Raw genomic sequence first — 10,660 nt, 5'->3', positions numbered from 1 at the left:
ATCGAACTGGGGCATTTTGAAATCCTTCTCGTTTTACAATGAATTCTTCTGTCACAATTCGTATCATTCCCATTTCATTCATCCGCAATAGAAGAGCTTCGCGAAAGAACTATACAACAAAATTTCAAAGAGATGAAACCGGCATTCTTCCGTTCGTTCAATATTTAATTCTCGTCTCCTTTTTTCACCACTCTAAATACGTACACGACAAGTTCTCAACATTCATTGGCTTACATAGTTGCACTTGGAGTTGCTCATATTTCATCAAAATGAAGGAAAAACAGAGACGTATGTGATAAGCTCGAGTCCCATGGGATTCTGTGTACACGTGTTGAACTTCTTGCTGGAACCTTTCTTACGACTTTTTAACTATTGCCTTACGATTAATTGTACGTGGGATACTCGCTGTACCATTTTCTCTGTCCACGTAAATTCTTTTTATTCGTCAAAGTTCTCGGATTTGGAATTTCACACAGAATTTTTATAGCGAATCACAATTCATTTTCTCTTGCAATTCTTTCGCGCGATTTCCAGGAAACCACTGCACTCATTAATAACAGAACAATGATCAGTAAGAATGGAACATACAACGTTTAAATTTAATCTGTGATTGATTTTCTGCTACAAACTATCCTTCGTTGGATGATTGCAATATTTTTATCCAACAGACGTGATATTACATCTGCTACTTGGAAACTTGTTCTTTCTCTTCTTTATTGTTTTCCAATACATCGTACGGATTGAACATCATTTAAGAGATTCATGATCGAATTGAAAATTCACGTTGAATGTCATAAACGGCTGGGCCAAGTGCATTCGCATCTGCACTTCCATTTTTACGGTCGCATGTATAAATTCTTAGTGTAAATTGGTAGATTATTAAGTATGATTAAATGGTTACAGTGGGCTAGTCTAAAATAGAAAAGAGAAAGAAATATCACGTAATCTTAAAACGATCCTGCATCGAGGTTCGACGAATACGATCGTCGCGGAAATCTAGGCTGCTCGTTACTCTTTACAATGGCGAACAACGTAAATACGGTACTAGGAATAATAGTAAAAAAAAAAAACGTAAATGTATTTTATTCGTTAGTTGATTTAACCCCCTTGATACGAAATGAATCTGTCGAGAAACATAATCTTCTTCTTAGTAAAACTTTATTCCTACACAATTTTAAAACCTTTTAATTTTCGTTCTTTTACAGTAACTTTAACGTAAACAAAACGTGTAAGTAATCATGAATTATGTATTTCTATTTTACCCGAGAGTAGTTCAAAGTCCTATAATTTGTAATTTTTTTTTTTCTTTTTTTTTGATATTTATTTTATTCCGAAGACATGGATAATTTAGGTTTGAAATTCTAAATGATTTAATTAATATTTTCATAAACTACCGTAATTAAAATTTTAGTATCAGGGGAGTTAAAGACGAATCATGCTCGATGCTATAAGATACTATTTAGCAATCACGTCGATCTGACAAAGCTGTTAAAACACAAGGGTTGCTCCTATTTATCGAACGTAAGGAGGAACTCCCATAGTTTCAGGAAAGTTGTTTCAGTGGTCCATAATTCTTCCACGGTAAAAAAACCCTGTTCCCTGTCTTCGTATCCTTAAATCTTCTCTTTTTAACAAACTGAACACTACAACGAATGTTTAGTCTTGTACGCGTTCGAATTTTGGAAATAATTCTTAAGAAAATCTCAATACAACTTTTAAGAGGATCATTGAACGAATATCTGCCGAAAAGATTCTCTTTCAGCAGAAATGTAACACTTATAACTGAAATCTATTCGATTTTTAATGAAAATTAACCTACTTTGAGATTCTCTTCTTTTCTTATTTCTATAGGATTTTCATATAATTACCGTGATCCTATTTCCCTGCTTTAAATGCAAAAAATATTTTTATCATAACTTACAGCTGAAAATTTACTATCTTCACGTCAAGATAAATTCGAAATTCACACTGTTTAGATTGTGGTGTTCAACTTGTTAAACGTTCTTTCTTTTATCCAACAAGAATTCTACGCGATTCTATATACAGTGACTTTCGTTAATATTCGGAAACTATAGTATTTTATCCATTATTACTCTGTACATTTGATCATAATTAAATTAACGTATCTTTTGTTTTCTCTGATAATAAAGCATGTATTCTTCCTAAATAATTTGTGGCATAACAAATAATATATTCGGAAATGCAGTATTCGTAAAAATCTTTGGACACGTAATATTTATCCATATTTGTTGATTACACTTCTACAGCTTCGATATACTTCACAAGCATATGTTGAGCAAGATGTAGAGCGTACTTCGAAATATCAGTTATTACCTGAAAATCATTGTCATCAGTCAGAAATTTTGAGTATGAAACGGAAAAGCGAAGATACGTTTTTTGACGCGCGACGACCAGTCATTTTCAACCGTGAAAAAGGAAAGAGAGAGAGAGAGAGAGAGAGAGAGAGAGAGAGAGAGAGATCGGCAGTCTTTTAAATTTACAGACATTATGAAAAGATACAATCTTGATGAACGATATTAACGAGATAAAAATTTAGACATTTCCAAACGAAATCTAAAACAAAATGTAACTGCAATGGACATTGAAAACACATTAAAATTTTATCATGGTATAGTTCAGGAATATCAGTTACATAGTTGCCCTCGCGCGTTACATCCACCACCGTAATCATAGGATTTGATTCCAATCGAAAACGCGCATCACGTAAAATTATTCACAAAAAATGATGACAAACATGCCAAATCGATTACGACATGTAATAAAACAAAACGGATATCCAGGAAATTGATATTTAAAAAATGTATATGATATGTACATATGTATTTTTTATGTAAAATCATTGTAGAAAATTAAATGTTCGAATATTTTTTCGACGTATAAATAATACATTTCTTAATATATTATTTGTTATGCCACAAATTATTTAGTTTAAATAAATACAATTTGCGTTATCGTCAAGAAGAATATATGCTTTATTATCATAAAAAACAAAATATACGTTAATTTAATTATGGTCAAATGTACAGAGTAGTAATGGATAGAATACTATAGTGTCCAAATATTGATAGGAGTCACTGTACACGCACAAGATTCCTCTTTCTTTCTTTGTCTCGCGAAGCCTCGTATTTTCTCAGACGAGCAGGAAAGAAGGAAAGAACCGTGTAATTTCCATTTCTAAACTTACCACTTGTCCCGAACGCAACGTATAATTTTTATATTAATTTCACTTTGCAATAATTATAATAATTATAATAATATATATATATAATAATATAATTACAAATAATTATTCATAATATTTATTTGAATATTTTCACTAGATTTGTATAGAATATGTCCTTTCGCCCTCTTGTTTTAGGCTCGACGATGCCAGCGTGTGATAGCGGCCAACATCACTCGTTTACTTTTTTTACCTTTTTATTACATTTTTATTTTTTCTCTTTTTTTTGTTTAATTTTATCACAGGAGCCTATTCTCGACCGCTCGTTCTACACTTTGACTCGTTTCGTCGAGTTTCAATTGCTAGGACGATTTCATTCGAATGGCGGATGATAAAATATTATCTTAAATAAATAAAAAAAAAAAAAAAGGAAAAGAATTGTCGAAGGAAAGTGTAAAATCGTATATAAAAGAATATCGTCAAATAAATTTCTTTTACCGATCTGTACAATTAAAAAATCGGCCCTCGAGTTCGTCGAGCATTTTGCGTTATTTAACGATAATCAGTAACAGATAATGAAAGTATACGAATCGTTTATCATACGTCAGCCATCGTCCTATCTTCATAATTTTTCATTCAGCACAAACTTTTCTTCTCTATTCACAATTCTTCAAACAACACTGATCAACAAGAGACGGTTCTCGAGTTAAAAAATAATCGATATTATCTCCTCGTGAAAACCGAAATAGTTTAATCGTCCTTCTTATTATTTTTTCTCCTTCATTTTATTTCGTTAAACACAAACATCAATGTTTCGTGTGTGTCGCCGAAATCTAACATTCTGAGCGATCCTTTCGAACTTGACGCGATCGAACATCTCTCGCCCTTCGAGCCATAAATCTTTCAAACGTTTTCAGGGAAGGGCAGCTGGAAAAGGAAATACGACGCTCGATAGTCAGTCCTTGCGCTTCTCGTATACTCGCTTCCACGTGTCTTTCCTGTACGTTCAAGGCCATTTAGGTCCTCGATGTAGTTCCTGTTCTTCCTACGCCACTACATCTCAAAAGTTTACGATCGATTCCGAGAGTAGAGTAATTAACGTCAGGTTTTATTTGGCATGATTCAATTTAGGATTTAATGACCATTTTGGAAATTTGATATTTTACAATTTGTTAATTGCGACGTAATCTCATTGATAATTTCAATTTAATTAAAATTTATATTTATGAATAGGTAAAAACCCGCGATATTCGAATTACAAATTTATATTCAATCGTACTTTCGATCATACTATAGGAAACGAATCGAGAAGCATACTCAACATTTATTAATCACCGTGGGTTCAAAGTATCATAAACCACCTAACCCGAGAAATTCTACCGTGGCGCAAAAGAACGTAGGAACTGGACAATAAATCCCTAACTCTAATCTTTTTAGAGTCGACCATGCTACCCATCCTAAAGGCACGCTGGTCAGTCGTGCAAAGGCCCAAAGCTCAGTTGCAGATATAATCTTCCATTAACGATTCCATTCTTTCTCTCTAAACTCGGCGTCAGCAAGATTTAAGCTGTTCACCTCATTAATGGCCATTTGGGCAAAATACCCCAATAAATCAGGGTAAAACCGTATGCCTGCCATCGAGAAAGTAAAAGAACGCTTTTCCTAACGGATGTAGGATAGAGTACGCGTCGTCGGATAGCGAGTCCTCATCGTCCTCTCTCCTTTTTTTCTCGATTGGCCTGTGTGTTACAGCGCTGTTCCAGTTGAGGTGCAGCCACGTAACGTTAAACGGAATATTTATTTACATCGTCCTGCATCGTTCTCTTCGGAAACCACATGATCACAGCCACTCGGTGAGGCAGCCACCGAACCACATAACCACTATGGGCACGAGATACGTTGTCAAAGCACGAGATAAAGATATTTTCTGTCTGCTCGCGCCATTGTCCACGCTGGACGTGCCATTGTTGTTGTTGATACTTGTCTTCTGCTCTGTGTCTTTGCTGGCAGGCACGACTTCCGGATGATCGACAGGAGGAGACTGTTTCGGTGTTTCTGGCGGTGAAGATTTCGGTTCGTAACCAGAGCCTTCCTTGAAACCATCCTCGTCGTCCGTGATCGGATCTTGGTCCGGGCTGTCTCCGGATCCACTTCCAGAACCGTTCCACTCGGTGTCTTCTGAAAATTAGATTGTCATCCGGTGACGGTGAGCTGATTAGTAAGTTCTGAATGTGGTATGGTGGCGATGGAGAGGAGAGGATTTCTTTTTGGAAACGTTCTTTAAGTCTTCTTGGATGATGGTCGTGATCGATTGATTGGTGGATTTAAAAGATGCGGAGGAGTTAGTCGAAGAGTTTAGTAGAAGACTTGAAGTTTTTCTAACACGTCTTACGCAGGTTTTATTGAGATTTCGATCCCGTTATTCCTTAAGTATTTTTAAATTGCTTTAGGTTGTCATTTGTTAATTCGTGAAATTGGAAGATTTGAAAGAGTAAATAAGAAAGATTAGTAGGAGATTTGGAATTCTCCCCGGAGCTGTCGTGCAGGTTTTCCTGAGATTTCGATTGTGTTGTTTAAACCTTTACGGGTTATTAAACTTATTATGGATTAAAAAAAAGCTGATAGAATCAAGAGACTCATATGTATGTTATTTTATTTATCCTGTGCAGAATCTGTGCGTGTACATGTGTCTAGAATTTGAAATCTATGAACGAAAAGCGCGTCTAAGTAGAAAAGTGCGCTGGCAATTTTAAATGACCATTGCGGTCGACTTTGAACCGTCCCGTTAGCAAAGGGTTCACAGGTATCTTTAGGTTTTTCTAGACGATGCGGAAGATCGATTTGAATAGATGAATTAGATAGATATGACAAAATTACTAGAAAAATTTAACAAAGAACTCGAATTTTTTATGAGCATGTTAAACAGATGTTTTCGAGGTTTCATGTATATCGTTTAGTAGGCATTTTTAGACCGCTCTGATTCTTAATTTCGAGGATCCGTTTGTGTTATCAGATTTGAAAATAAATGCGATAAAATCGAAAAGAGAAACGATCGCTTCTTTAAAGAATAGAGATAAATTGATTCTTTAGATTTGCTCGTGTCACTTTCAAAAGATCTCAGCTAGGTTACAATAAAAATATATATATATATATATTTTGCTTTTTGACAGTGCACCAGGTGCGCATATTCTTTATATATTACATATATTTTTTTATATACTTTTTGTAATTCTATTACACGTGAACTTGTAGTCGCTTTAATTGGCAAATTTGGAAATTGATTAACGCGACGATCAAAAAGAAAATTCCAAGAAAATTATTTTTTTAATCGCCGTTTACCGCAAACAGCGTCTCGAGATAAGATAAGCGGCACATTACAGTAGCCTGATAATTTGTTTCCTTTATTATGTTTTCGAGCGGATATAGAACATAACTATTAGATAATAGAACTTGTAGATGTTGGAATAGAAATTAAAATAGAACATAATCTTCAATAAGATAAAACACAATAAAAGTAACATATCTTTAACGATTTATCTGTCTATTTAAGAATTCGTTTATTTCTTCATTTCTAATAACAATCCTCGAAAATTATGACTGTATTGAAAAAATGATAATTAGAATTGTTTTATAGAGCCTATAATTAACAAGATAGATGTACGGAATTTTATGACGAATTGTTTGTGTTTTAATGAGGTATCCTAATTTAATCCAATCATTATTCGAAATCAACTAGATTACCGTATTTACCGATATTGATTGTACGATTAAATCTACCGCTTGCGCATTCCAGTATGCTTTTGCCAGTATATTCATTCGAAAATTTCTCTAATTACTTAGAAATATTATTCCGCGAAATTTAGTACCAGATAAAATTTAATGAAATTTTTTGTTTTGGGATATTCTAACATGATGTCAATTTTATAAGGATGGTTGTGTTCGACGATGTGGTAGATTAAACATTAACGAAACAGATGGTTTACCTGTGTCTATCCAATCGACGTCCTGTCCATTGTACGCGGATTTTAGTCTGTTTGTGATAGTGGTCAATGCGAAGACCTGGTCCCTGACTATTGTCGGTCTTGTTCCAGTAACTCGTACCTCTGGATTCAATTTTTGTTCCTCTCCGTTCGACGACACTGGGTAAATGTATCTGAAACACGAGCAAGTGAAAAATGAACTCAAGATTTTAATTGGAACATCGATATTATATGGAATATTGATCAGTTTGAAAAGAAAAGTTCACGATTTTTTAAGAAACTAAAATGGAATTCCAAAGGCAAGAAGATATGAAAAACGCAAGAATATCTATTGCTCTATTTCTGAGACACCTTGTATAATTGTATCAACATTTAAATATTATATAATTTAATTTAATAATACAATTTCATTTACTATTATATTACAATTTAAATAAAATTAAGAGGAGGACTACACGGCTGGTAATTTCTATAAGAAGAAACAAAAACAAAATTTTTAAAATTTATGTTTGTAAAATACCCACTTATCTACATGTGTGCCGTTCCAACATTCCTTTGTATTGCTAGGAGGGACGACGAGGCCATCGTTGCAAACCTTGTAGGGGAGGTAAACCCAGAATTGTCTGGAATCTCTAACCCTCTGCCGTGTCTCTTTCACCAATTTATCCAAAATAGCAGCACGATCGTCTGTTAGTGTTTCCTGGTCAAAGTTCAATGATTCGAGCTCCAATTCCCGATTGTCTCGACGTCTGCGTCTACCCAACACAGGTCGTCCGCATCCAGTGAAAACCCTTTGTGAAACGTCGTTGCTGTTCTCTTGGAAATTCATGATCGCCTCCGAGATTTTCAGGTTGATTGGTCGTACTAACATTTCGATGTTAAATGGACCCAACAGACGGTCAGCCACCTTGTCCACGGCCTCTGAAATTGGAGAAATTCAAGTTACAAAAAGAGTGCCAACTGTAAAAATTACTGCAAAATGAATCATATGATCGGAAGTCTGTGATGTACTAATTTTTCGAGGAATTTTTTAAAAATTTTGCAGGAGCCACTCTGAACAGAAAACACAAAATTTCCTAAAATTTCTCAACTTGCTCGAGTAAACAAATAAATAGAATCTTTTCATTCACTCCGTTCAAATTTAATCCTTCGTTCGACGATAAATATCAACGATTCCAAGGATTTCTAACAGGAGTTAGGAAATTGGAATCTTAAAACAAGGAATTTGGCGATTCTCTTTGTCGAACATTATTCCGCGAGTCTTCTCTATTCCTCCAGGCGACTGCTAATAAACAAAATACTCTGTGTACATGATTCGAGGTAAGTCGATGGATTATATTCTCGAGCCTATAATTACCAAGAGAACAATACGCGTGGAAATTACTCACCGACGAAGTGATTCCATTCAGCATCCAGAGCCGCATGCTGAGCAAGGCAGCCCTTCATCACGTTGGCACACATGTCACCACAGGCTAACACGTTACCCGTGATCCCGCTGCACGACGGACACACCGTCATTCTTGTGAGTGCAGCTGCACAATCGGCTGATGGTTTCAACTGTGAAAAGACAGACGATTTTTCAGTTGTTCTTACGTTTGTCGCAGTTTATCGATTTTCCCGGATTTTTTGCGCGTTCGAAAAGATTTCAGCGATGTTCCATGTAAATTTCATAATTAAAGAAAGAATTTTTTTATTGTATTACATGCATTCTGATTATATCGCGTTATGGTTATTTCTTCCTTCGAGATTTTACATTTCTCCCAAATGCATAAAACGAACGAAGAAGATGGATATTTCTCTTACCGATTGCATGCTCTTCAAGACATCCGCAGCCACTGTTAAAGCCTGACTAAAGGCTCTTGTCGCGACGAAAGACCTTTTGATTTGCACACCTAATTTCTGAGGGACATCGCCGAACGGTCTGATTTCCTTCATATGTTCTCCCACACACTCCAAGTATTTATTGTCAAAGTTGTACTGACTGTTCAGTACCGTGAACATTTTCTGATAAAGAGTATTGAAAAAATTGTCCATGGTATCGTCGAGATCGACCTAGAAAAATAAAAATTATATCCGATATTAATGATCGATCTACAATCTCTAACTATTAACAAAAGTAAACGGTAATCGATACATTAATCGAGCATTCCGTAACTTTCTCTTAAATCGTTCTTTTCCATTAAAAATGATAGATTTTTACATGTTCTAACGAAAGCGTTCAATTAGAGACAAATATATTATAAATAATAATTTTTAGCAAATAATACACAATGATCTCTTTGGAAACTAATAATCTAGTCTGGGAATAAACAAGCATTTTTCCTTCTAAAAATACCCGATTTTAGAGGCCAGCTAATCGAACGAGCCCATGAAACAAAGAGCAACCCCCATGAGAGGCTATTCGGCTCGTCGATCAGCTATTCACGGGATGCTCCTTTTTAATTTCTATCCATCCCCGATATATTCGAGCACTGTCTCGATCGAAGGAATAATCCTGCGGCTCGACGGAACGTATTATCGAGCCGTGCGGGGAGGAGCGGCGGAGATGAACGAAAAAATAAAGCATAGATAAAGGAAGGAAAAAGAGGGAAGGAAAGAGAAAAGGCGAAAAGGGGAAATATATATGGAAAGACAGAAAGGTAGGAACGAGAGGTCCTCGATAAATTCGAATCCTCCGCGACGCGATATATCACCGTCGTATAAATTCGTTACCCGGCAGCGACGCGTGCGATTGCAACAATAATATATTCATGCGGAGCCATTTTCGAGCGTGCACGAGAGCCAAACCGGGTCCAAGTGGCGCCGCTGAATAATTCCAGCCGATTTGAATGACAATCGCGCCCTCGAAATACGTCGTCTCAGTGTAGTCCCTCGATTCCGTCTCTTTTCGCGGTATACGTTTTATTCGCGCACCAACTTTTCCTCTCGTTCTGGGCGATCGATTCGACGTGGCGAGCCGATCGGTGCGATCTTGAACGCGTGCCACGTATGGCGAACGGAAATGGCCATTAGATCATCTGAACGCGATAGGTTTCGCGAGAACGTACTTACGTAAGTTTGCGAGTGTTTTGAGAATCCGTGAAGAATGCTGAAGGGGAGATCTTGGGTTAACGCGGCATATGAAAGAGATTTGTTCGCGATTTATAAAGACTCATGATTTCGTCGACGATGCACAGACTATCGTCAAAGCCATCTTCTTTGTCAGTAGCGATAGAAAAGTTCTGGAGACGCGAGCTTCGATGTTGAAAATTCACAAAGCGAAAAGTGAAAAAATCTATCGGGAGAAGAAAAAATCCTCGAACGAAAGAATGCAAAGAGACTAAAGAAACGATACAAACTCTTTGAGAAATAAAAAAAAAAGGGGGGAAAGGATTGAAAAAGCTTAGAAGATGATAAAAAGAGAGGACCAGCGTATAACGCGAAGATTTCATAGAAAATACAGCATCCCGAGAAAAGATAAACTGCGCTTCTTTGTATATACGAGAGGTTTATTCGAAGG

General features: G+C 36.1%; 1 protein-coding gene across 2 annotated transcripts in view; it reads right to left on the bottom strand.

The window, feature by feature from the left end:
* Window positions 1-696: 696 nt before the first annotated feature.
* LOC122571015 (glypican-4) overlaps window positions 697-10,660 on the bottom strand; it is a 128,654-nt gene continuing 118,690 nt past the window's right edge. For both annotated transcript variants that reach the window (XM_043734152.1, XM_043734153.1), the window contains exons 4-8: window positions 8,965-9,213; window positions 8,550-8,718; window positions 7,686-8,082; window positions 7,165-7,334; window positions 697-5,359 (exon numbers count right to left, since the gene is read on the bottom strand). In XM_043734152.1, coding sequence (XP_043590087.1) covers window positions 5,022-5,359; window positions 7,165-7,334; window positions 7,686-8,082; window positions 8,550-8,718; window positions 8,965-9,213 — 1,323 coding nt within the window. In that variant the 3' untranslated portion in view covers window positions 697-5,021. The remainder of the gene's footprint in view (window positions 5,360-7,164; window positions 7,335-7,685; window positions 8,083-8,549; window positions 8,719-8,964; window positions 9,214-10,660) is intronic.

Source organism: Bombus pyrosoma, linkage group LG9, assembly GCF_014825855.1.
Source record: "Bombus pyrosoma isolate SC7728 linkage group LG9, ASM1482585v1, whole genome shotgun sequence".
NCBI classification, from domain to species: domain Eukaryota; kingdom Metazoa; phylum Arthropoda; class Insecta; order Hymenoptera; family Apidae; genus Bombus; species Bombus pyrosoma.
This window is presented reverse-complemented; position numbering and strand designations above follow the sequence as displayed.